This window comes from Nematostella vectensis, chromosome 2, assembly GCF_932526225.1.
Source record: "Nematostella vectensis chromosome 2, jaNemVect1.1, whole genome shotgun sequence".
Classification (NCBI taxonomy): Eukaryota; Metazoa; Cnidaria; class Anthozoa; order Actiniaria; family Edwardsiidae; genus Nematostella; species Nematostella vectensis.
This window is the reverse complement of record NC_064035.1, coordinates 7,999,827-8,027,641: the sequence shown is the minus strand read 5'-3', so window position 1 is coordinate 8,027,641 and position 27,815 is coordinate 7,999,827. Positions and strand designations below refer to the sequence as shown.

At 40.1% G+C, this 27,815-nt stretch overlaps 2 protein-coding genes across 3 annotated transcripts; one reads left to right on the top strand and one right to left on the bottom strand.

Annotated features, from left to right (window-relative positions):
• Window positions 1-268: 268 nt before the first annotated feature.
• LOC5514351 (prolyl endopeptidase FAP) lies at window positions 269-22,246 on the top strand. 2 transcript variants are annotated; one of them, XM_032383932.2, is made up of 26 exons: window positions 269-1,371; window positions 4,290-4,400; window positions 4,504-4,595; window positions 6,173-6,247; window positions 7,251-7,303; window positions 7,654-7,732; window positions 7,886-8,006; window positions 8,688-8,952; window positions 9,029-9,152; window positions 9,644-9,694; window positions 11,268-11,372; window positions 11,498-11,586; window positions 12,159-12,265; window positions 12,700-12,768; window positions 15,305-15,352; window positions 15,861-15,956; window positions 17,210-17,279; window positions 17,358-17,382; window positions 17,803-17,906; window positions 18,913-18,978; window positions 19,401-19,455; window positions 19,561-19,660; window positions 19,929-19,987; window positions 20,715-20,787; window positions 21,068-21,141; window positions 21,670-22,246. In XM_032383932.2, exons 1-26 carry the CDS (start codon window positions 1,269-1,271, stop codon window positions 21,772-21,774), a joined length of 2,319 nt encoding a protein of 772 aa, XP_032239823.2. In that variant the 5' UTR covers window positions 269-1,268; the 3' UTR covers window positions 21,775-22,246. The 2 variants fall into 2 exon arrangements, with proteins under 2 accessions (XP_032239823.2, XP_001634502.3); XM_001634452.3 differs by lacking the exon at window positions 269-1,371 and adding an exon at window positions 1,462-1,796.
• Window positions 22,247-22,636: 390 nt separating this feature from the next.
• Window positions 22,637-27,759, bottom strand: LOC5514352. The gene is made up of 4 exons (XM_032383933.2): window positions 27,602-27,759; window positions 23,578-23,726; window positions 23,166-23,242; window positions 22,637-22,794 (listed from the first exon to the last, which is right to left on the bottom strand). The coding sequence occupies exons 1-4, from the start codon at window positions 27,690-27,692 to the stop codon at window positions 22,707-22,709; spliced, it is 405 nt and encodes a 134-aa protein (XP_032239824.2). The 5' UTR covers window positions 27,693-27,759; the 3' UTR covers window positions 22,637-22,706.
• Window positions 27,760-27,815: the final 56 nt, after the last annotated feature.

Genomic DNA, 27,815 nt, shown 5'->3' with positions numbered 1-27,815 from the left:
GTGCAAGTGATGGTGACGATTTGAGTGTTGGTGCAAATGATGGTGACGATGTGAGTTATGGTGCAAGTGACAGTGATGATGTGAGTGATGGTGATTATGTCGAGTAATGGTGCTAGTGATGGTGATGATGTGAGTGATGATGGTGATGATGTGAGTGATGGTGATGATGTGAGTGATGGTGCTAGTGATGGTGATGATGTGAGTGATGGTGATGATGTGAGTAATGGTGCAAATGATTGTGATGATGTGAGTGATGGTTCAAGTGATGGTGATAGTAGTGGTGATGATGTGAGTAATGGTGCAAGTGATGGTGATGAAACGTCCTATTTTGTCGCTTTTATTTTAAAACTTCGCGGAGAAGTGAATAGTTCTTTGTTGTAAGTTTTTGGGTGCCGGGAAAAACTCGAAAGATCCCGCAAAATGATGTTAAAATAAAATTAAATCTACGCGCGGAATTATCAAAGCAATTAAAACAAAAGCGGTGTGTTATGCTTACACACTCGAAAAAATCTCTTCCTCCCCTAGTCGGCTGTACATTCGTTCTGGTCTGTGTCACGCTGAGCAGCCAATTGCGTTACACAGATCCGCCTGTACAGTCGTTCTGGTCTTTGTCACGCTGAGCAGCCCATTGCGTGACACAGATCCGCCTGTACAGTCGTTCTGGTCTGTGTCACGCTGCTATGACCAGCGCATTGCGTGACACAGATCCGAACGACTGCGTAGGAGAGATGCCTTCCTGCCCATTTGTGGACCCTAAGAAATAACTAAGCAACCACAGACAATTAAAATTGCTGACATTTGCATGTAAAGGGCAGTGTTGTAAGAGGGGGGTTAAGAGTTTTAAAAGAATTAGAAAATTGCAGTTCGTCGTGATGTAAGCTTATTTTCATGATTGTCCAGTAGTGATGATTGACAAAAAGTTTGCCAGGTTGTCAAAATTACTTATGCGTTACATTTCTTGTTTGTCTGTGGATTTGTGATGCATTTCGTAAGTACGTAGGCGGACTATGGTTAAACTTGCGGGATTAATTTTACGCTGCTACCCCGCCCTTTTTCTTATCGCTTTAACACTGACAATATACTAAAGCTGATCTGGCAAATTAAATCCGTCACATCGAAAGAGAAGACACGACGAATGCCGATGAAAGCGCGCGGAAGTATTTATGATTAAGTGCTGTGCGGAGGCTATGTAGGAATTTACACGTCTCCCTCTGTCAGCAAGCCTCTTTGAAAAGACCCAGTACTTTTTAACGCCACCGAGTCAAGTCATGCGACTCAACCGAAAGCAGAAGCTCTTGTGCATCCTTGTAATAGTTTTTCTTTTAGCTGTGACTGCTATTGTATTGGTTGTGGTTTTGACGGGGCGAACTGGTGAGTGACCTCGTGTTACTTGAGTTTTCCGTCGTCGTACTTCTGACACAAAATTCTGTACGCTTCAGCCATTAGAAAGGTTATTTGTTTAAGGTTTGTCAATGTTTGATGATACAGCTTGGTACGATATTAATATCTCAAATGATTGTTTGTTTGTTTATTACAATAACACTTTCGTAAACCCGCAAATCTGCGAGGGAATATGTGCGATGTAATTCTAACCGGGCTTCTAGTGATTGATTGGTCGCTACCGCAATATCTTGTAAGCCCAGTGGTAGCTCTCTCAATACGCGAGCTTACTGCTTCCTTTGATCTCGCCATGATGGAGTCCAAAATACGAAGGAATTTGGCTGCTATTCTCTTTCTTCTTATCGTTATTACCGTCTGTGTGGTAATTCTTTCTGTCGTGTTGACGGCAAAAAGCGGTAAGTAAAAAACAACTCTGTAACAGTTGGTGACACGATTCGCGTCTCTTCGGACTGGGGAGATGCGGTGAATTTCGTCGTTGAGCCTTTGCTGTCTGCGCAACTACACATAAGGCGCTCCATTGTTTAACAGCATGCTGCGGATTTCCAACTGCTTTTCTAGCCCTACGAGGCAATTCTTTGACTATCAATTTCCCTGTTTATTGAATGTTTACATTATAGTTACATCGAAAATTACTTCAGCAAACAACAGATTTTCCAAAATATTACAATAACGAGCTTATCATATTGTATGTCAATGACCTTAGAATGGCAGTGTTCACTGTTCTAGTGCTCGCAAGTAATATTGGCTAGGGAAAGGTGGATAGATGTGATAGATGCATCTACCGGGAGCCATACCCTCGATCATCTCCTATACCTATTTATTTTGCGCAGATACAAAACATTGTCAAAGATATCGACTCATACTTAATTTTTTAAGCTTTTTTGACATTGCTGGTGAGTATTGACATATCACTGTAATTACTTTTTCAGTATGACCTTTCAATATTGTTGTATTTTTATTAACCGATTGTTTAAAAGTCTTGTTGAAAATGACGCACGTAATGAAAATGTTGGATTTTTTTTTTCGTTTTGTTGGCGCGCTAAAAGACAAAAAAAAAATACTCAAAATTGACAAAGAAATGATTCATCCAACTGTATATTGCTTACACTGCAATTCACATAATACTCATAGTTAGTTAAACCCTTTATAAAAATAAGGATTTTTTTCTGCTTAATCTTGGGTGAGTGTGGGTTGGTGGCTATTAATGGTCAAGTTGGTTGTCTAGATACCCAGTTACCCAGTTAACTCTTTCCAGTTACCTAAAATTCAGAGTTAGTTACCTAAAACTTGGACACATTTACAGTTACCTAAAATATAAATAACACGCATAACTCGTCCAGAATTCATTCAATCTTCGCCAAATTTTCAAATTGCGCCTAATGGCCTACAAACAAAATACAGAATCAATTAAATGACAAAGTAAACAAAGGTCACGTGACCGTGGGAATCTTATTCATAAATCACTAAAAAATTACCAAACCGCACCAAAACTGGATTACATGTCAAACCTACAAGGCAGATAGTATTTTCGTGTTTTGTCACCTGTGACGTCATCGATCACGTGACCGTGGAAATTTTATTAACAACTCCCTTACAATGTGACTAAACCGCACCAAAACTGGATTACATGTCAAACCTACAAGGCAGATAGTCTTTTCATGTTTTGTCACCTGTGACGTCATCGATCACTTGACCGTGGAAATTTTATGTATACATCCCTTACAATTTCACCAAAGCACACCAAAAACCTGGATTACATGGCAAACTTATCAAGGCAAACATTGTCAAAACGTTCTGTCACTTTTGACGTCATCGATCACGTGACCCTGGGAATAATAAATCCCTTACAATTTAACCAAACCACACAAAACCTGAATCACATGTCAAACATATCAATAGAAACATTATCAAAAAGTTCTATCAGTTGTGACGTCATCATCATCGATCACGTGACCGTGGGAATTTTAATGGTAACTTTCTTCTATTTAAACCAAACCCAATCTCGTACCAGAGCCCAGTACCTTAATGCGAGTGACAAGGTACCTTGCCGCTGGCATAAAGGTACGTGGGCTCTGGGAACGAGATTGAACCAAACCACACCAAATTCTGAATTACATGTTTCTCACTATGCTAGTTCTGTTAGGCGCATAGTAAAGAACATTTGATGATTTTTTTTTAATTAACGTCTCGGTTTAGGAGATAGTAGCGCCCACAGTTGCCCGTTTAAATTATCCTATCCACCTTATTACACCTAGTTTTCGCGTCACTTTTATTCGCGAATTTCGCGATTTTAAAAGATTTGCGAAAATAAAATGACGTGAAAATTAAGTTTTGCGAAAATTAGGATGCGCGAAAATTGAGTGAGTACATAAGAAGCTTTTGGGGGAATATTGGCCGTTTAATGAGTTTTATGGAAACACCTTGTCTATATAGTCATCTAATGTAAATATAGTACGGTAAGGGGTTGTATTTTAGATTTTTATCGCCATCTCAAAACCGCGAAATTTTGACGTCGCGAAAATAAAGTGTAATAAGGTAGATAAATGAGTTCTTCCATTATGGAATGCAGGTGAGAAATTAAAATCTTTTAAAAGAAATGCAAATATAGACAAATCCAAATTGAAGCGAGGCTATGGAGGTGTGGGAATATCTAATGATATTAACCTGGTTAATTATTAACCACGCCTAGCGTCTTTCTACAAACTGAAGAAAATGAATTTAAAAAACGCGAAATTTGTTAGGGAACTGGTGATTAACCCCTGCTGCACTGGGTTTCTCACTATGCTAGTTCTGTTAGGCACCTAATAAAAAAAACACATAGGCCTCGCTAAATTAGGAGACACCTCCGCGCTATTGCAAACTTTTGCACCTGTGTCTGTCTACACCAGGTTCAACGAAAAGCCCTGCTCCAAGTCCCACTAGTCTCAATCGATTCACTGAACGTGATTGGTTCAGCGGCAAGTTTTCACCAAGATATTCAGCGGCGCGGTGGTTATCGGGTAAGCAGTATTAACTTATGTTTACGACCCACCAAAAAACACATTACGTAACTTAAGTATGAGGCGTCTAAACTAAATAAATAACTCCCTTTTGGCCCCATAGATACGGAGTACCTAGAACGGGATGGACGCAATGCCTTAATACGATCATTGGAAACCAATAGAAGTACTCTTCTCATTCCGTACCCTGTGCTGGTGAGGCTTGCTGTGCGCGCAGTGTTTAGTGCTTCGTGGCTTTGACTGTGGCCAGGAACCCATCATTACACAACCACTTTTTTATTTTGAAATCCGATTTTTCACCAGATTTATGCAGACTCAGTCTAGTATATGCGCATTGCTTTGTGCTTAGTCTAGTATGTACACATTGCTTTGTGCTTAGTCTAGTATATGCGCATTGCTTTGTGCTAGATCTAGTATATGCGCATTGCTTTGTGCGTAGTCTAGTATGCACACATTGCTTTGTGCTTAGTCTAGTATATGCGCATTGCTTTGTGCTAGATCTAGTATATGCGCATTGCTTTGTGCGTAGTCTAGTATGTACACAGTCTATTGTGTACGTATATTGCTTTGTGCTTAGTCTAGTATGTACACATTGCTTTGTGCTTAGTCTAGTATATGCGCATTGCTTTGTGTTAGATCTAGTATATGCGCATTGCTTTGGGCTTAGTCTAGTATGTACACATTGCTTTGTGCTTAGTCTAGTATATGCGCATTGCTTTGTGTTAGATCTAGTATATGCGCATTGCTTTGTGCGTAGTCTAGTATGTACACAGTCTATTGTGTACGTATATTGCTTTGTGCTTAGTCTAGTATGTACGTATTGCTTTGTGCTCAGTCTAGTATATGCGCATTGCACTGTGCTTAGTCTAGTATGTACGCCGTTTACTATTTGTGCATTGCTTTGTGCTTAGTCTAGTATGTACGCAGTTTACTATTTGCGCATTGCTTTGTGCTTAGTCTAGTATGCACGCAGTTTACTATGTGTGCGTTGCTTTGTGCTTAGTCTAGTATGTACGCAGTTTACTATGTGTGCATTGCTTTGTGCTTAGTCTAGTATGTACGCCGTTTACTATCTGTGCGTTGCTTTGTGGTTAGTCTAGTATGTACGCCGTTTACTATGTGTGCATTGCTTTGTGGTTAGTCTAGTATGTACGCCGTTTACTATGTGTGCATTGCTTTGTGGTTAGTCTAGTATGTACGCAGTTTACTATGTGTGCATTGCTTTGTGCTTAGTCTAGTATGTACGCAGTTTACTATCTGTGCGTTGCTTTATGCTTAGTCTAGTATGTACGCCGTTTACTATGTGCGCATTGCTTTGTGCTTAGTCTAGTATGTACGCAGTTTACTATGTGTGCATTGCTTTGTGCTTAGTCTAGTATATACGCAGTTTACTATGTGTGCGTTGCTTTGTGCTTAGTCTAGTATGTACGCAGTTTACTATGTGCGCATTGCTTTGTGTTTAGTCTAGTATGTACGCAGTTTTCTATGTGCGTATTGCTTTGTGCTTAGTCTAGTACGCAGTTTACTATGTGTACATTGCTTTGTGCTTAGTCTAGTATGTAAGCAGTTTACTATGTGTGCATTGCTTTGTGTTTAGTCTAGTATGTACGCAGTTTACTATGTGCGCATTGCTTTGTGCTTAGTCTAGTATGTACGCCGTTTACTGTGTGTGCGTTGCTAGGGGAAACCCTGCTCCTCCCCATGGATTTACGAATGGGACACAAACCTCTTTTAATTGCATTGTTGTTGTTTTTTTGTTGTTGTTGTTTTAGAGAAATCTATCGGCAAGCGTGTGGTCTTTTTCAGCAGACAGACAATGGGCATTACTTACTACTAACTACCAAAAGGTATTCTTAAGGTGTCGCTTTCATAGCCACATGTCTTTAGGTAGCCTGTCACCTAAATCACCCCTTACTTTTAAGAGAGCTTGGCACTTATGTCACACGGGAAAATACCGCAGGGTGTCGGGGCTACGCTACTACTTGCCAAGCGGGAAATTAATACTAGGTGATGGGTTTCGCTATTTTTATAACTTTAGCATTTTAGTAAATTTTCCGCCAACTTATGCCGGGAGTTAATGATGCGTTTTGTTTAGTTATGAGTCAACGGGAATTGGCCCCTCCCCAATTGTAGGTGGGTCCATATTGTTTTCCAGATATTCGTGAATCGTAAATCGAGCACCTATGCCCGTTCCGTATTCATCAACCACCGATAGAAAGTTAGTTTTGACTTCTTGATCAGGCAACTCTAGGTATTGTTTAGGGCTAGTGAAATTCTGGTATAGCCAAAATTGGTATTAAGGAAGCGAGTGCAAAAATGATTGGAATGTTGCCAATCATTGTGGTCACGCGTGAAGTTTGTCATGCGCACTAGCTCGGCAAGCATGAAATGCGTTACCTCCGAAGTCAACAATAATCGTATAATCATTAGGTAGGTCACGGCAAGTCCAAGGGTAACCCACCGCATGCCTGCGTTGGAAGGTCGTCCTTCTAGCACCCATTGGCTGAGAACCTTTATCCAAACGAAACTAAACGTTTTTCGGGGTGTCAGTGAAGGTCTCTCGTTTGGACTTGCCGTTATTACTTGCCGTTATTAGAAAGCATACAAAAGGGATGCGGTACTATACCACAAGATCATCTTAAAATTTACTTGTGTAAAGTAGCGTAAGTGTAACAGCGACCAAGTAAACCCGGTACCGTCCCCACATCTTGTCTCTGTCGTTTGTTACACTTACATGCACATGTCTTTAGGTAGATTGTCTTTTACATACCCACGTGTCTGTCACCCACATGCTCTTTAGGTCACTTCATTCCAATAATCTCTATGGGAATATCTTGTCATTTTTTCCAGAATTACAGACACTCGTTTAGTGCTGACTTCTATGGATACAACGTGCATACGGGGTAAGTGTTATGGGTGTTGTGGTGTCCATGGCAATTCGCCGTAATAGCATGTTTCATGGGTGCGGGGGTATCTATGTCAATTCGCGGTAATTTGATGTTTGGTGGATATTGTGGTATCTATGGCAATTCGCGGTAATAGTATGTTTGGTGGATATTGTGGTATCCATAGCAATTCGCGGTAATAGTATGTTTGGTGGATATTGTGGTATTCATTTCAATTCGCGGTAATAGTATGTTTGGTGGATATTGTGGTGTACATGACAATTCGCGGTAATAGTATGTTTGGTGGATATTTTTGTATCCATTGCAATTCGCGGTAATTGTCTGCTTTAATATGCATATATTTTTAGCCAAGTGGTACGATTCGTTGGCCCAGACGAGAATAAGCGGGTTCAGCTGGTGGTTTGGGGCAACACAGGAAGCGTCGTGGTATGTGAAATACTTACTTATCTACTGCTGCTTAGTTACACTAGCTATGTACTCGCGCCATGGCTGTGCCGTCACAAGACGGTCACCGTCTTCATAAAGTCTTAAGTATGAAGTATACGCAAACATAATTTTGTGTCTCTGTTATCCCCAAAGGCTTTTGTTCAAAGCAATAACATCTTTTACCAAGGATGCGCAAACTGCACGAGGCATACATTAACTACGAATGGCGAAACAAACAAGATTTACAATGGAGTCCCTGACTGGGTCTACGAAGGTGAGAATGGAACCCTGTGGAACCCTGTGGAACCCTGTGGGACCCTGTGGAACCCTGTGGAACCCTGTGTGTGCAGGTTGCAAGCTGCCCATAGGTTCTAAAGGCTAGCTTGTGTCATGTGATGCGTTGGGGTGTTCTCCTGAGGACGCACCTAGCTGCCCATAGGTTCTAAAGGCTAGCTTGTGTGATGTGATGCGTTGGGGTGTTCTCCTGAGGATGCACCTAGCTGCCCATAGGTTCTAAAGGCTAGCTTGTGTCATGTGATGCGTTGGGGTGTTCTCCTGAGGATGCATCTAGCTGCCCATAGGTTCTAAAGGCTAGCTTGTGTCATGTGATGCGTTGGGGTGTTCTCCTGAGGATGCACCTAGCTGCCCATAGGTTCTAAAGGCTAGCTTGTGTCATGTGATGCGTTGGGGTGTTCTCCTGAGGATGCACCTAGCTGCCCATAGGTTCTAAAGGCTAGCTTGTGTTATGTGATGCGTTGGGGTGTTCTCCTGAAGATGCACCTAGCTGCCCATAGGTTCTAAAGGCTAGCTTGTGTTATGTGATGCGTTGGGGTGTTCTCCTGAGGATGCACCTAGTAGATAAGATTGCCCCAGTGGATATCTATGCTGTTGATAGTGAAGTGTTTCACCAAGATACAAGTGTTTACAGTCATGCTTATTAACATTGTTCTTTTAGAGGACGTCTACGGCACAAATTTTGCCATGTGGTTCTCACCTGATGACAGTTACCTTGGATACGGCGAGTTCAATGACACCCTAGTCACGTGGTTTAGCTATATCTACTACGGACCCAATAAAGATGCGTACACGGAGGTAAAAAAGCTCGCCTATCCCAAACCTGGGTACAACAACCCCCAGGTGAAGGCCATGCTGGTCAACCTAACAGCGCTGCCCAACGTTACAATCAACGAGATTTCCCCGCCTAGTGAATTAGAAACCGTGTAAGTTCCACTTAGTTTACGGGGTAAGAGGTTAAAGAAAGTTCTTTTAATAATGGGTGATGTTGTCTGATTGCAGAGACCGTTATTTCACGAACATGGGATGGGTAGATAACAGCAGAGTGTTGGTATCCTGGGCAAACAGAATACAAAACATCTCGATTAGAATGATTTGTGATGTCACTACAATGGGTTGCCAGGAGGTACGTGATGGGTGGCCACGTGTCTGGAGTATTACATGTCGTCACGTGTCTTGTGTTGTGTTACATGTCGTCACTCACGCGTCTTGTGAGCGTTACATGTTGTCACGTGTCTTGTGTAGTGTTACATGTCGTCACTCACGCGTCTTGTGAGCGTTACATGTTGTCACGTGTCTTGTGTAGTGTTACATGTCGTCACTCACGCGTCTTGTGTTGTGTAACATGTTGTCATACGTCTTGTGTAGTGTAACATGTCGTCACTCACATGTCTTGTGTATTGTTACATGTTGTCACTCACGCGTCTTGTGTTGTGTTACATGTTATCACGCGTCTTGAGTGGTGTTACATGTTGTCCCGCATCTTGAGTGCTGTTACATCTCGTCACGCGTCTTGTATTACATTACTTGTCGTCACGAGTCTTGTGTGCGTTACATGTCGGTATACGTTGTCTTTTATTATTGTCACGGGGCTTATGGCATTTCTTTAACTTGTAGAATCGACGACAAGCTGTTACAAATGGATGGGTCTCGTCCAGTACTTATCTGGCATGTGGATAATATCTTTTCATAGAAATCTATATTCTTCCACCACATTTATTACATCAAATGAGTACCCTGTATGCAGAGTTCTGTATGCAGAGTTGATGGGTGACGGCAGTCTGTGACGGGTGTGCTTCAGATATACACCTATTTCGTTAAAAACGTATAAAAACGTTGTTAGTGCAAATGGTAAATGGCGATTGGCAAATGGCAGTTCAATCGAAGGGTACCATGCGTCTCACTATGTTTTAATCGAATGCAGGAGAACGCGTTAAAATTCAGAGACGGCAATACAACAAAATATTGGCGAAGTGTTTTTTGTTGCAATATTACCCACAATGAAGCGAAGAATAATTAAAAATCGAGAATCAAATGCGAAAAAAGGAAATATCGTTTTGTTGTAGGTTCCAAAAACAGCGCGCGCTCGTGAGAATGTCGCCATTCTTGATTGTGCATGCAGTATGCAAAATCGAGAATTAAATGCGAAAAAAGGAAATATCGTTTTGTTGTAGGTTCCAAAAACAGCGCGCGCTCGTGAGAATGTCGCCATTCTTGATTGTGCATGCAGTATGCGCGCACAATGCAAAAAAAAAAAAACAATTAATAGACTACAAAATACCTGCTAAATTTTGCAGATTTGTTTCCTGGATTTAAATAATCATTTGACTACCAGGTTGAGATATAAAGATGACGGTAAATCCACAAAACGGTCTTCAGCAATAAGTAAAAAACGGAACCGGTTAGCGCGCATATATTTTCTCATGTAATTTGTGTGACAAATTTAAGTTCACGGCCTTTTTTCCGAAGGTTGACCAAAATACCTCAATATTACAAATTTGAGTTATTCGCGCGAACGCGCGTTGTATTGGGTCCATACGAACCACATACCTTTTGGAAGATGAAAATATAAAGAATTGACTAAATCTATCAACTCTTAAAGTTTATATGGACTTTAAAGGCAATCGGTAGATAGCTCTAACATCGCTGGAGCTCATTTATATTTATATTCATATTCATATTCATATTCATATTCATATTCATATTCATATTCATATTCATATTCATATTCATATTCATATTCATATTCATATTCATATTCATATTCATATTCATATTCATATTCATATTCATATTCATATTCATATTCATATTCATATTCATATTCATATTCATATTCATATTCATATTCATATTCATATTCATATTCATATTCATATTCATATTCATATTCATATTCATATTCATATTCATATTCATATTCATATTCATATTTATATTTATATCGATCTTGGAACTGCCATTTGTCATTCGCCGTTTGCATTGACAAGGTTTTTTTTATTGGGTATTTAACATTTTGATCGTTTTTGCAACACACCAAAACTGCTGTTTCAATACTAAATAATAAAGACAACTTTTGCAACACACCAAAACTGCTGTTTCAATACTGAATAATAAAGACAACTTTTGCAACACACCAAAACTGCTGTTTCAATACTGAATAATAAAGACAACTTTTGCAACACACCAAAACTGCTGTTTCAATACTGAATAATAAAGACAACTTTTTCCTTGTCTCCAGGGCAAGCACTGGATCAGCAAGGACGCTTCGTATTACCTTACGCTGTTCCCATTCGCCCAAGGCGTCCACGGCAAGTTCACACATCTCGCAAAGGTCACTCTGCCGGTGAGTCACACCGAAGATTATTACACTTATTCCTTCTGTTATGTTAGCGACAAGACAGCAAGTGTGAATATTTGTACTCGGTAAGTGTGGACGTGATTATATTGAGTCTTATATTTCGGTTTCAGTCAGACAAGCCTGGTGTTATAACCAACCTCACTCATGGTACCTGGGACGTCATGGAAATTACTGGGTTCGACCCTGACAACGAAATCGTGTAAGCGTCATTTGTGTCTGTCTCAATGTTCCTTTTATTCGTCTTTCTCTCGGCCTGCTTTTCTTTCTATCTGTCTGTTTTCTGTCCTTGATTCATTTTCTATATCTGTCTACTTGTCTTTATATCCGTCTGCTTGATTGTCATTCTATCCGTCTACTTGATTTTCTTTCTATCTGTCTGTTTGTCGGTTCTTCATTTTCTATATCTGTCTACAATTTGTAGACAAAACTAAAAAGCATAAGCAAATAAGATAAAGAAAAGGCACTCTAAATCACTCTGATATGTCATAAATCTAAAAGTCAAACGTTTTTGGAGCCATATCTGGTAATCAACGTCCTCTGAAAATAAAATCCCGTTTTGTTCTGTTGGTGGTCAGATTTAGAAAACTCACCCCACCCCCCACCCCGGGAAAAATAATTCCGCTTTTTCGGAATTCGCACCTCCTCAAGAAAAATCCCGGGTAAGGGCCTAATCTGCCGGCTTATCTTTCTATTCGTCTGCTTGCCTGTCTATCTTTTTATCTTTCCATCCGTCCAATTTTTCTTTGACTTACTTGTTGCGTTCTTCACCAGATATTTTTCGAGTTCTGAGACTTCTCCCAGAGACTCGCATATCTACAGCATTAGCTTGAAGACGGCTAAGAAGACATGCCTGTCTTGCAGCTTGGCGTGGTCTCAAAGTAAGCAGAAATTATCACTTTATGCACATTCCCTTGTGACGCCTAGTGACTGGGGAAGGGGTGTGCTCGAATAAGTGATTTCTTTGGTTATACAGTACACGTTATCTCATTCTTAGTAAGGGGTAACATCTCGTCAAATGAAGGACGATTTTTGTCTATTGCATGGGTTTATTTTGTCAATTGAAGCAAAAAAAAAAAACAAATTTGCTATTGGATTTTTTTTCGATTAATTGATATATTATTCAAGATTCCGGTTATGTTAATGTTTACCTGGAAATCTAAAACGCTAAGTATATGGACGTCAACATTTCTTTTGGTTGCAGTATTTTTACAATACTATACAGTATTATACTTATTTTTTTTCCAGATTAGAATGATTTTCTTTCTAATCAAAACAATAGCAAAGACAGGCTAATTGTCTTCTTACATTTCAGGTGGGCGATGCAAGTATTTCGTGGCCTTATTTAGTGAGAAGGCGAGTTGGTATAATCTCATTTGCTACGGTACGTAATGCGTACATCTCATTTGCTACGGAACGTAATGCGTACATCTTATTTGCTACGGTATGTAATGCGTAAATCTCATTTGCTACGGTACGTAATGCGTTCATCTCATTTGCTACGGTACGTAATGCGTTCATCTCATTTGCTACGGTACGTATTGCGTACATCTCATTTGCTACGGTACGTAATGCGTACATCTCATTTGCTACGGTACGTAATGCGTACATCTCATTTGCTACGGTACGTAATACGTACATCTCATTTGCTACGGTACGTAATGCATACATCTAATTTACTACGGTACGTGATGCGTTCATCTCATTTGCTACGGTACGTAATGCGTACATCTCATTTGCTACGGTACGTAATGCGTACATCTCATTTGCTACGGTACGTAATGCGTACATCTCATTTGCTACGGTACGTAATGCGTACATCTCATTTGCTAAAGTACGTAATGCGTACATCTCATTTGCTACGGTACGTAATGCATACATCTCATTTACTACGGTACGTAATGCGTTTATCTCATTTGCTACGGTACGTAATGCGTACGTCCCATTTGCTACGGTACGTAATGCGTACATCTCATTTGCTACGGTACGTAATGCGTACATCTCATTTGCTACGGTACGTAATGCGTTCATCTCATTTGCTACGGTACGTAATGCGTTCATCTCATTTGCTATGGTACGTAATGCGTTCATCTCATTTGCTACGGTACGTAATGCGTACATCTCATTTGCTACGGTACGTAATGCGTACATCTCATTTACTACGGTACGTAATGCATACATCTCATTTACTACGGTACGTAATGCGTACATCTCATTTGCTACGGTACGTAATGCGTACATCTCATTTGCTATGGTACGTAATGCGTTCATCTCATTTGCTACGGTACGTAATGCGTACGTCCCATTTGCTACGGTACGTAATGCGTACATCTCATTTGCTACAGTACGTAATGCGTACATCTCATTTACTACGGTACGTATTGCGTTCATCTCATTTGCTACAGTACGTAATGCGTACATCTCATTTGCTACGGTACGTAATGCGTACATTTCATTTACTACGGTACGTAATGCGTACATCTCATTTGCTACGGTACGTAATGCGTTCATCTCATTTGCTACGGTACGTAATGCGTACATCTCATTTGCTACGGTACGTAATGCGTACATCTCATTTACTACGGTACGTAATGCATACATCTCATTTACTACGGTACGTAATGCGTACATCTCATTTGCTACGGTACGTAATGCGTACATCTCATTTGCTATGGTACGTAATGCGTTCATCTCATTTGCTACGGTACGTAATGCGTACGTCCCATTTGCTACGGTACGTAATGCGTACATCTCATTTGCTACAGTACGTAATGCGTACATCTCATTTACTACGGTACGTATTGCGTTCATCTCATTTGCTACAGTACGTAATGCGTACATCTCATTTGCTACGGTACGTAATGCGTACATTTCATTTACTACGGTACGTAATGCGTACATCTCATTTGCTACGGTACGTAATGCGTACATTTCATTTACTACGGTACGTAATGCGTACATCTCATTTACTACGGTACGTAATGCGTACATCTCATTTGCTACAGTACGTAATGCGTACATCTCATTTGCTACGGTACGTAATGCGTACATCTCATTTGCTACGGTACGTAATGCGTACATTTCATTTACTACGGTACGTAATGCGTACATCTCATTTGCTAAAGTACGTAATGCGTACATCTCATTTGCTACGGTACGTAATGCGTACATCTCATTTGCTACGGTACGTAATGCGTACATCTCATTTGCTACGGTACGTAATGCGTACATCTCATTTGCTACGGTACGTAATGCGTACATCTCATTTGCTACGGTACGTAATGCGTACATCTCATTTGCTACGGTACGTAATGAGTACATCTCATTTGCTACGGTACGTAATGCGTACATCTCATTTGCTACGGTACGTAATGAGTACATCTCATTTGCTACAGTACGTAATGCGTACATCTCATTTGCTACGGTACGTAATGAGTACATCTCATTTGCTACAGTACGTAATGCGTACATCTCATTTGCTACAGTACGTAATGCGTACATCTCATTTGCAACAGTACGTATTGCGTACATCTCATTTGCTATGGTACGTATTGCGTACATCTCATTTGCTACGGTACGTAATGCGTACATCTCATTTGCTACGGTACGTAATGCATACATCTCATTTACTACGGTACGTAATGCGTACATCTCATTTGCTACAGTACGTATTGCGTACATCTCATTTGCTACGGTACGTAATGAGTACATCTCATTTGCAACAGTACGTAATGCGTTCATCTCATTTGCTACAGTACGTAATGCGTACATCTCATTTGCAACAGTACGTATTGCGTACATCTCATTTGCTACGGTACGTAATGCGTACATCTCATTTGCTACGGTACGTTATACATTATAGAAGTAAAGTGTGTTTATGGCATCCAACTCTGAAAAGCATATTTTTTGTTATCTCTCAGGCCCAGGCGCACCTATCAGCTCACGACATAGCACCAAAGGCTTCCCATGTAAGTAGCTTATACAGCTCCAAGAACTCCTGTACTTTTTTTCTACTTTTCACATCATGCGTATAGCGCCTTTTTTGCTGAGGGGGGTGGTGACCAAATATGTTTTGTTATTATTTTGAAACCTCGTAACAATGTTGTCATGTATTAACACAATGCAAGCTATTTAAAAAAAATCCATAAATGCGTATTTTGAATTTACAGTTTAACGATGATTTTTTGTTTATTTATTTTTGGAAAGATTACAGAATGAATTTTGGATTGTATAAAGTTAGCTATACACGCTTACTGTAAAGGTTTGGGGGGGGGATGATTCACTCAATAACATTTATAATAAATTTGGGGTTTCCTTTTTCAGATTTATTTTTATTCCCCGGTCAAAACTGTTTATATCATAAGTCACTATAAGGATTACCCACGGTATTAGCTCAAGTGTATATTTCTAAAAAAAAAAAAGCTTCCACAGAAAAGATTATAAACCCAGTAAAGCTTTACTTATGTTTTATTTCAGCATCAGTCCTTGAAGATAACCAAAAATTACTTGAACATTTAACAGAGCTAGCACTTCCCAAAAGGCGAGATTTCAAGTTTAACTCCGGTGGCTACGGTGAGTATTGAGTTACAAATTGACATTAAAATGCAACATAAAAATTGTCTATTTATATAAAATTTTTTTTTTGGTGGTTCTGGGGGGGGGGGGGGGGAGGATTGGAGGGATGTAACCCAACAAATACTACACCCAACAAATACTAGACCTTGCCGGTAGGAGCGATATTTGGCTGACTGACACAAACACTTCCGAAGCAACTTACAGTTTTCTTAAACAAAGGCTTTATGACATTGAACAACAGACATGGCTTAGCTCTATTCAAAATGACAACAAAAAAGACCAAGCCCAAAAGAACAAATTGCGTACGCTCAGAAAGTTTAAACTGTCCCACAATTTAGAAGATTATCTAACGGATGTAAAAAATATTGACCATAGGATTGCCCTTACTAAATTCAGGCTAAGCAATCATAAGCTAGCAATTGAAACTGGAAGGTATGAAAAGCCATATAAAAAACCTAACGAAAGAAAATGCTTAGTATGCCAGACAGGTAAAGTGGAGGATGAAGAGCATTTTCTGTTAGAATGTCCGGCCTATGAAGATGATCGGGATAATTTACTGGATTTCCTTAAAACGCATGCAGGTTTCAATGTTAGAAACCATGCCAACAAAGAAAATAACTTCGTCAGAATTATGGGATTGAGCCGGAATGAAAACGTGAATCGGCGCTTAGCGAAACATATTTTTGAATGTATGAAGGCAAGAAATGTGAAGCTTGATGACGACGTACGGTGACGTCACCTATAATCATCTATCTATCTATCTATCTATCTACCTACCTACCTACCTACCTACCTACCTACCTACCTACCTACCTACCTACCTACCTACCTACCTACCTACCTACCTACCTACCTACCTACCTACCTACCTACCTACCTATCCATCCATCCATCCATCCATCCATCCATCTATCTATCTATCTATCTATCTATCTATCTATCTATCTATCTATCTATCTATCTATCTATCTATCTATCTATCTATCTATCTATCTATCTATCTATCTATCTATCTATCTATCTATCTATCTATCTATCTATCTATCTATCTATCTATCTATCTATCTATCTATCTATCTATCTATCTATCTATCTGCCCAACAACGTCGGCAAATCAATGGGGCCAGTGTTTCCGTTATGCTTTTTGGCGCATTACTGAAACATGTTTACTTTGTTTATATTTTTAAGTCCCTATTATCAAAAGCGACACGGACAAAGCTGAAGGAACTTGACGGCTATTTTTTCTTCAGAAATTGAGGCCCAGGAAATTTTACCACCAAACTTTGATGAAAACAAAAAATACGCGGTCCTGTTTGATGTGTAAGTTAATGTAATTTCTCTTTTTTTCACGCTTGCCTAGCTACTTTCTAGGACTAAGGAGTTACTCTTTTCTCGCAGATATGGCGGCCCAGCTTCTCAAAAGGTAAGACAGTCGCAGTTCTTTGGTTATTTATCAGGATCCAGGAAACAATCTGAACCTGTTTACGAGAAAAAGCGCTGAACATTGTCGCCTCATAAAGACATGTAGCTCATACATAACGTACTAATTCTAAACCTTTCGACTGTTTCGACGTAATAATGTTATTGTATAGTCTTAAAATGGATAAGCGTATAATATCTATTTGTTTAGTCTAATGGATGGATGTATATCTTTTTGTATAGTGTTATAATGGATGACTTACAATATGATTTGGTGTAGTGTTATAATGGATGACTTACAATATGATTTGGTGTAGTGTTATAATGGATGACTTACAATATGATTTGGTGTAGTGTTATAATGGATGACTTACAATATGATTTGGTGTAGTGTTATAATGGATGAAAGTGCTATATTCTCCAGGTGGTGAACACGTTTTCGCTCAGTTTTAATGAGTATCTCGTCAGTAACTTCGATATCATCATAGTCAAGCTAGACGCGCGTGGAACACGGAACAGAGGCGAGAGGTAAAGGACACACTACCATAACATTGATCAGTCACGCCAAGGTCACGTCGCGATACAGTCACGATACGATCACGGTACACATAAGAATCTATCACGGCACAGTCACGTCACGATAGCGGCACAGTCTCGTCACTATACAGTCACGATACGATCACGGTGCACATAAAAATCTATCACGGCACAGTCACGATACGACCACGGTGCACATAAGAATCTATCACGGCACAGTCACGTCACGATCACGGCACAGTCACGTCACGATACAGTCACGATATGATCACGGTGCGCATAAGAAACTATCACGGCACAGTCACGTCACGATCACGGTGCACATAAGAATCTATCACGGCACAGTCACGTCATGATCACGGCACAGTCAAGTTACGATACAGTCACGATACGATCACGGTGCATATAAGAAACTATCACGGCACAGTCACGTCACGATCACGGCACAGTCACGTCACGATACAGCCATGTAACGATCACGGCACATTCATGTCGCGATTACGGCATACTCACGAGACGGTCACGGTACACTCACGACCTGATCACGGCAAAGTCACATCACGATCACAGCACTGTCACGCCACGATCACGGCACACTCACCGTGACGGTCACGGTACACTCACGACGCGATCGCGTTCCTGTCACGATACGATCACGGCACAGTCACATCACGGTCACGGCACAGCTACGTCACAGTCACGACAAAATCACGTTATATTCACGACACGATCAGGTTATAGTCACGGCACAGTCGCGTTCAATCACCAAATGGATGGGTGGATCACGTTACTCACGACACGATAACCACACAGTTAGGTCACAGGACATTATTACGACACCATCACGATACAATCACGTCGAGATCACGTTATTCACGACACCATAACGGCTAAATCACCTCACGAACACGGTCACGGCACAGTTACGTCATGGTCACTATTCGACTATTGGACATTTTGGGAAAGCAAAATATAACGTTTCTGTCTAAAAAATCAGGTTTAAGCATGCAGTCTACAAAAAGCTGGGCGAGTATGAAGCCGAGGACACTATAAATGCTGGCAAGTAAGTGGAATGGACTAGAACCTCAGCTTAGCCGGACCTCTTCCCAAACCCGGAGGTTTAAGTGTACCAACCCTTTTTTTTTGGGGGGGGGGGGGGGGGAGGGAGTAATTATGAGACACTATAAATGCTGGCAAGTAAGTGGAATGGACTAGAACCTCAGCTTAGCCGGACCTCTTCCCAAACCCGGAGGTTTAGGTGTACCAACCCTTTTTTTTTGGGGGGGGGGGGAGGGAGTAATTATGAGACAAGGATTATAGGGGAAGGGGGGCTGTTACATGGACTCCCACTATGTCTGACTTTTGAAAGCACTGTAATCTATACCTTTACACATTTCGCGCAATTTTCAAATATTACCCCTGGTTATATTCAGTTTCTTTTCTGATGTTTTTTTTTATATTCTTTTCTTTATTTTTTTTTAACAGGTACATGCAAGCTAAACCGTACGTCGACAAAAACAAGCTCGCTATATGGGGATGGGTAAGATAGGCAAATCTTGAAGTGCTTCGAGTGTGTTTTATCTGGTGATGACACGGATTGTGTGCTTTGAGTTTGATTACTGATTGTATTTGTGTACTTCCTCAGTCATATGGTGGATACTTAACAACATACGTACTGTCGAAAAACACCAGCGTATTCAAAGTCGGAATGGCTGTGGCGCCCGTGACGGACTGGCACTACTATGGTAAGCACATTGAATGTCTTGAGACTGCCGATTTATCGTTCTCGCATTACTTGGAAAACCCAGTATGTCAACGTATGATACCCGATTTGTCGTTGTTGCATGACTTGTAATTCTTGATATGTCGTTGTCGCATGCATGTATTGCAAGTACCGACTTGCGTTGTCGCATTACGTATCATTTTGTGTGAATAGTTAGTCCCGATGTAATGTTTGTTATAGTATTCCTGGATTCCGCTACATATCGATAACTCTCATTCATCTTATCTCAGATACTGCGTACACGGAACGCTACATGGGGCTATTACCTCAGGACAAAGAAGGCTACGAGGTAAGAATAGGCGACTTGCCTTTGAAATCATGTGTCTTATTGAACAAAGAAGGCTATAAGGTAAGAATAGGCGACTTGCCTTAGAAATCATGTGACTTTTTGAGTGGCAAATAATATAGAAGGCTACGAGGTAAGAATAGGCGACTTGCCTTAGAAATCATGTGACTTTTTAAACAAAGAAAGCTATGAGGTAGGAATGGCGACTTGCCTTAGAAATCATGTGACTTTTTGAGTGGCGAATAATAAAAAAGGCTATGAGGTAGGAATAGGCGACTTGCCTTAGAAAATCATGTGGCAAAATAAAAACATCCATTATGAAAAGAAAGCCCTTTCTCGAAGAAAACTTTCTGGCTGTTTCGTAAGCGCTGAGTAAGTTGCTTTCTAATGTTATTATTTTGCCGCTAAAAATATACTGCACTGTTTTATCATATAATATCAATCATATAATGTGTTTTAATGATTACACTGCAGTCCATTTATTCGCATCCGCTATCCTAAAGCTCACTGCACTGTTTATCGAAGTTTATGTTTTATTGATCGCGCGTACCCGGAAATTGCCCGTAAGTCACCGTTACTGAGCCGCTATAGCCGGACTCCGCAGGCTGTATGTTAGATAACAAGGCTTCTTTTCAACTGGGGTTGGTCAGCGCGCCCTGGCGCCTACCCTAGCTCAGAAATAGAGCGTATTCACCCTTCTTTAGATGTATATTCTTGTTCCAATCTCCAGTACACATCACTGCTATCACGCGCCAAGCAGTTCGCCAATGTCTCCTACCTCATCGTACACGGCTCGGCAGATGGTGCGTATCCTCTTTGACCGCTATGTGTGTTAATTAAGCACAACCTGGCTCGATTCTAAAGCCTTTCCTGGGAGCCAATTACGCCCAATTGCGCCTACCGTCGCTTGAATTTCACCGCCTTTTCTCCCAATATTGCCCATTTCGCCTTCGGTTGCTTCCTGCGAATGAGAACGGCTAAATTGTATCCCAGGGTAGGGCCATTCTGGCCTCGTTCCATGGGCCATGATGACAAGTTAGGCCATAATGTTCAAGTTGTAAAGGCCTTTCTTTACTTTCTCAGATAATGTCCATTACCAACACACTGCGCAAATGGTGAAAGCTCTCGCCAAAGCTAACATCAAATTCAGAGTTCAGGTAATTATAAGTCTTGTATTACTTATTCCATTTTCCCGCTTTTTTTTTGGCGCAATCAAAATCTTCTCCTGTCCATCCACGGGCTACAGGATAGTCCCAGTCTTTAAATTATCATCTGTATTTGAAAATTTCAATTTCAGTCAGAATCGTTATTTGTGTGAATCTGAATTATTGATATCCATAGTTATGAACTGAGCCAATTTACACTTTTCTTACCTTTAAAATGATCCCAATTTACCCTCTGACCTTTAAATAACCCCCACAAATTGTTATGCACTTGGATTAACTAATTAATGATTACCCGGCGCGCTTCGCGTTCTACAAACAACTCTAGCATGTGAGGGACACTAAGCATACAGCGCATTTGTTTACAAGTGAAAAACGGGGTTTGTGACATAGTTTAAAGGATTTGTGGGGATCTTCAAAGGTCGGATGGAAAATTAGGATAATTTTTAAAAATTTAGGTATAGCCCGTGGTGGAAGCGAACGATGTCGCTTGTAAATAAAGCATGTCGATTATTTTCACAGTACTACACTGACAAGGCTCACTCTATCCGTGGACTCTCCGGTCATCTATATGGACTCTTGACAAGATTCCTCACCACAAAACTTGACATAGCTAAGAATCCTTGAAGCCTCAACTCTGCAAGACCAAACTTGACAAAGCTTATTGTCTAACTGATACATTCATTCTAGAAACCAAAGTTAGACCAAACTAGAGTATTCTCTATTCATATGTGGTGTAGCCAGTGTGCTACCTACATGCACTATGCACTCATGGTCTGTCGTATGCATGCAACCAGGGTAATACTCTTCCTCAAGGGGAACCACCCCTTGCCCATCCCAGTGGCGTAGCCAGGATTTTTAACAGGAGGGGGCCCAAAAGGGACTTTCAAGGCATTTTCTCCTGTATTTTATAAAATGTTTCACCCATTTACTGTATTTTTGGCTGCTAAAGGGGGAGCCTGGGCCCCCTAGGCCACCCCCTTGGCTACGCCCCTGCATCCTGTGCTCTTGGCATACTTGCCAACGCTCACACCTATATCTAACCATGTTTGAATAAGTTTGCTGTAAATCTGGCAGAAATAAATAATCTTACTTAGAACTGTTTGACCATGTTTGACCTGTTTACTCATGTGTTAAATATTGCATCCCCCACTACCCTGCGTGATGTTGCCCCTAGTGGATCCACACATCTTTTAAAATAGCCTGGTTAGTTCTAAAAACCACATACTCATTCATACAGAGCTCTGATTCAATACTTTTAAATTGAGATTTGTTAAAGCAGAACTAAACCCCTCTCATACTGATCACATTTCACTCAGACAAACTGTAATTCCATCTTGTGCTTACTGCGCGGTGAGTATTACTATACATAGTCTCTGAGAAATACAGCAACATAGATTAACGGAATAAAAGAAAGTAGGAACTCAGGAAAATGATGGAAACGAAAAAAACTTTAAATTAAAAATAACATTAAATATTTGATGCCAAATCAGAATATACAAATTTTATTAACAATACTTTACTGTGTTCTGCTCTATTTAATAAAGTGACCAAACCTATCAACTATTATCAGGTGACATATCATCAATAATTACTATTCTATCTTTAGCATTACTGACTTCTAATTCTAGTTTGTTCAGAATCCAACTGAAAAAGAAAGTAACAAAAATATTTAAATTCCATGACCTAAATTTTGGCAAACCACTCAAGCAGGACTGGAAGTTCCAGTACTTGGCAAGGAGAAGGGATTTATACAGCATGTGTTGAAACCTTAATGTACATACTAATTTTCAATCCAATCAATAATTTTCATTTCAATCCATAAAAATACCAAACTGTAGATTTAAGTATCCCATCGTATAACAAAGCCTGGAATCACAAATTATTGTCAGAGTGTTTTGTTTGGAATTTGGAAGTTTTCAATAATCTAGAAAACGTTGGCTTGTAGCACCTCATTCGGCAAACCCCTAAAAATACCATAACAGAAAAGCCTACTTTACTATTAAATTTCCACTAACCCTTTAGATAAGTCTGTTCTTGTAGCATATCCATACAAGTTTCCTGTAGTTTTGCTTCCTCGCAGTGGTATTACAATCTGGTTGTACAAATAGCTTGTGAGAGGATAACACTCTATAGTCAATGCAGTAACACTCTGAGTGTTTTAGAAACACTGAGACAACAATATTAAAGAACATAGTGTATATATATAGTGCATATACTGTTTCAATTGGCATCTATTGTTAAAAACATTCTTGTCATAACAATGGCAATTGGTACTTGATACTTGATACTTGATACTAAAGCATGGAGAGAAGGATGAGAGAGGGAAATAGGGGTTGATGCAATAAAAGGAAATCCTTGATATTGTAGTGTTCTTACTCAAACAGGGTAAAATATATATGCAATATATAGTATGTGGCTATTCAATACCTGGGCCTGATGTTGGTCTAAAATGATGTCCCTCCTTGATAAATTGAGGTATCGGAATCCAACAGGCTGACCAACTATTCCTACTGCTTGATCATGCTTTCTGAACTCAGCAACACACATCTGATAATAGTCCATGGAAGCTATGTTAGCTGAAATAAAGTAGATACCACAATATAAAGGTATGCTCAGGTACAAGAACAGGTGCAAACAATGAGGTAAGAAACAGTTTTCCCTTCAAACATTTTGGTTTGCTGGTTTTGCAGCAACTTTTTGCTCTCTACTACACCATTGGGTCGGGGTTTTCAAATAACTAGTGCATAGTAACTTACAATGTAAGTTATTCACTATACATTTGAACCCTGCATCCCCATTGTCCAGTGAAAGCGTGGGGTTAGAATTCAACATTGAACAAATGTGATCAAACCCCCCACCCCAACCCTTTGTGATACAAAATGTAGTCAAATAACCCACACTCTGGGTAACAATTGTACATTTAATGATATGCCAACTGAAATAAGCCTTTTATATCTCTTAAAACGTTTTTGTATATGTTGTACCATTGCAAGTATAAAACAGAGTGTTTGCCTTTTTTACTCTTTACATATTCTATAAACATAGTTATCTTTTCCCCTGGTGGCTTCTGCGTTTCCCACCAAGAATGGTGGAATAACTACTTATTAACTGAGAGCAAGGTCTGTAAGGAGAAATATCAGACCGAGACCTTGAATGTACGGCCCAAGGCCGCAGGCTGAGGGCCATGCAAAAAGACCAAGGTCTGCTATTTCTCCATACAGCTTGTGCAAGTGATGTTAATAAAAGTTTCATTATACTTTTTAAAAATTAAAATGACAAGAAAACAAATCAAATATCGCTTTAGCACAAATATCGATTAGTTTATCAATCGATTTAACACATTGACCCCTGAACCGGCCTGTACCGGCTTTGGGAAGTACCCACAACCCAAAAAATTCATAAATTCAAAATAAACACAACAAGATGAAGATACTCAGGCATCAGTCTAAGGGATAAATGGTCTTGCAGATATGCATCCAACCAAGGTGTTGGCATCTACTCTTAAGCCAAATAATAGCACAGGTTCTTTGACAAATCTCAAATCGAACAAGGAGAGAAAAGCAGAATCACCCCTCTCAATAAAACGCTCAAAATACCACACAAGGGAGAGAGATCAGCAAACACAGCTCAAGACACAAATAGATACCTTTATTCTGATCCTCCAGGTACATTTCCTTGGCCTCAAAACACAATGCCCATTCCTTGAAGGATTGTACAACCACGAAAATATGTTTACGTATTGCAAAGCATTCTGGGAGATACAGGGGAAAATTCACGAGGGGAGGGCCAGTCAACACTCCTCTCCCCAAAGTCAGATGGTTTTTTATAAGTCTTTTCACCCCGAAGCCAAACAAATCAATTCCAGGTCATACAGACCCAGAATAGCAGTGTAAACAATTTTGGAATCAATTTGGTTTCAGAAAAGACAGCATTTAGGAGAGCTGTGGTGATTCATTAGAAAATTATTTTCTCATCCGGGCAAAGCCAAACAAGAAAAAATCATCATGAATCCACCTTTGCTTGCAAATATCCATAAGCAAAGCACTCAATTATGCCCCAAAAGACTTCATGATGTCCTGAGACACTCTCCTAATATGCTCATAGCTGTATTTTTGATGAAAAATACAAGCAACCATCAACTTGTGCTGGCTTCAGCACATCGACGAGGGATTAAAAGTGGGGACCGCAAAGCACTGTTGGAAAGCTTGGATACCGCTGACTAGGTGCAGCTGTGTTTGACTTTGACGGGCTGTATAAAACTCAGAATAGGGGGGAGGTATCTGTTTTCAGTCTGTTTTTTGTAAATTCAGCTCCAAAAAAGCCAGGAGTCAATGGGTTAATCAACCACCCCTAGATTTTAATCAAAATAACTAGACCTTTTTAGACTTGTGCTGTGACATACACCAGTGGATTGGATCACATATATGCCATTTCTAGCAAGTGAATATCTTTAACCTAGAAAATAGAATTTTTTTTACTTGGACATGACTGGACTCATTGATAGGGATGATATGCATAGCTTTTTTAGAAAAAAATGCCCAAGAAAACATCAGATTCAGGCAAGGTTTTGTGATAAGATTACTTTGACGGTGAATATACAGGAAAAGTACCAAAAGTGGGTTGACACTGCTGCTTTGAATTTATAAAGGCAAATATTTTTATAGAATTTGGGCTCCCTGTGGTTTCCCTAATGGTTTTAACATAAGAATTATCTGTTAGAATATCAGCCATAACTTAAAGGAGGCTTGTTTGTATATCAAGCAGAATTTGCCTACACTGTTGTATGCACCTAAGCTTGCGAAAAATGCATTGTTCTCAGGCAGTGAGGCAAGCATGATTTTTAGGGTGTGTTGGTAAACACATTGACCCCTGAACCGGCCTGTACCGGCTTTGGGAAGTACCCACAACCCAAAAAATTCATAAATTCAAAATAAACACAACAAGATGAAGATACTCAGGCATCAGTCTAAGGGATAAATGGTCTTGCAGATATGCATCCAACCAAGGTGTTGGCATCTACTCTTAAGCCAAATAATAGCACAGGTTCTTTGACAAATCTCAAATCGAACAAGGAGAGAAAAGCAGAATCACCCCTCTCAATAAAACGCTCAAAATACCAAACAAGGGAGAGAGATCAGCAAACACAGCTCAAGACACAAATAGATACCTTTATTCTGATCCTCCAGGTACATTTCCTTGGCCTCAAAACACAATGCCCATTCCTTGAAGGATTGTACAACCACGAAAATATGTTTACGTATTGCAAAGCATTCTGGGAGATACAGGGGAAAATTCACGAGGGGAGGGCCAGTCAACACTCCTCTCCCCAAAGTCAGATGGTTTTTTATAAGTCTTTTCACCCCGAAGCCAAACAAATCAATTCCAGGTCATACAGACCCAGAATAGCAGTGTAAACAATTTTGGAATCAATTTGGTTTCAGAAAAGACAGCATTTAGGAGAGCTGTGGTGATTCATTAGAAAATTATTTTCTCATCCGGGCAAAGCCAAACAAGAAAAAATCATCATGAATCCACCTTTGCTTGCAAATATCCAAAAGCAAAGCACTCAATTATGCCCCAAAAGACTTCATGATGTCCTGAGACACTCTCCTAATATGCTCATAGCTGTATTTTTGATGAAAAATACAAGCAACCATCAACTTGTGCTGGCTTCAGCACATCGACGAGGGATTAAAAGTGGGGACCGCAAAGCACTGTTGGAAAGCTTGGATACCGCTGACTAGGTGCAGCTGTGTTTGACTTTGACGGGCTGTATAAAACTCAGAATAGGGGGGGAGGTATCTGTTTTCAGTCTGTTTTTTGTAAATTCAGCTCCAAAAAAGCCAGGAGTCAATGGGTTAAAAAAAGGCAGGAAAACAAGAAACACTCACGCTCGGCCAACAAAAATATGTAAAAGAAAAAAAAAATCAAATAGACCTTTGGAGGGAGAGATGTTGGTTTTAATAGCCCTTCAGACATAAAAAAAATTATCCGTGGGCCCAAATGGATGGAAAGCGAAGGAAAATAGTTTACTTGGTTTATTTTTTTAATTTTGGTTGATTTTGTTTTTTTGGTTGAAATTCGAAAACTCTCTCGGCTATGTAAACAAAGCCAGCTGCGAAAAAATATGCAAAACTGCCTACAGGATTCCAGCCCGCTTAACAGCCAATCTGAGCGTGCGTACTATCGTAGCCATGTAATAAGGCTGTTTCCAACCTTCCCCCCTCCACCGCCCCCTCCTGGGTTTAGACAAGTCTAAGAGACAATAACAGACATTACCACTACCTCCTCATGATAAATTCCGGCTAAAAAAAACACCAAGTGCTCCTTAACCCCACACTTCCCCGGGACAATAGGTATTCTATAGGGGGTATGGGGGTTTCAAATGAGTAGTCCATACGTAAGCTTATGCCTCGTCAATAAAGTTCATAACAATGTTCAATTTAGATACCTTGTATTCTATGATGGAAAAAAGCGGCTCCGATCACAGAAAAAGCAGCTCCATAAACTGCTATCTTTTTCAGTATCTCAACGGTCCCCATGATGTACCAAAAATGACGAAAATGATGATTCGATCATTTGGCCGCCATGTTCTATACCCAGTTTACCACGGTCAAAGCATACACAGCAACCCAAGTTTGCCCGGGATATGCAGGGTTTTTTTT

Excerpts from the sequence above, each read along its gene's own strand:
- LOC5514351 (XM_001634452.3), top strand. The coding sequence starts at position 1,574 with ATGTGCGATGTAATTCTAACCGGGCTTCTAGTGATTGATTGGTCGCTA. Across the intron at positions 4,401-4,503 it reads AGCGGCGCGGTGGTTATCGG|ATACGGAGTACCTAGAACGG; the intron begins GTAAGCAGTATT and ends TTGGCCCCATAG. Across the intron at positions 12,769-15,304 it reads GTATAATCTCATTTGCTACG|GCCCAGGCGCACCTATCAGC; the intron begins GTACGTAATGCG and ends GTTATCTCTCAG.
- LOC5514352 (XM_032383933.2), bottom strand. The coding sequence starts at position 27,692 with ATGGGGACCGTTGAGATACTGAAAAAGATAGCAGTTTATGGAGCTGCT. Across the intron at positions 23,243-23,577 it reads TAGACCAACATCAGGCCCAG|ATTGTAATACCACTGCGAGG; the intron begins GTATTGAATAGC and ends TTGTACAACCAG. Across the intron at positions 22,795-23,165 it reads AGAACAGACTTATCTAAAGG|TTGGATTCTGAACAAACTAG; the intron begins GTTAGTGGAAAT and ends TTTCTTTTTCAG.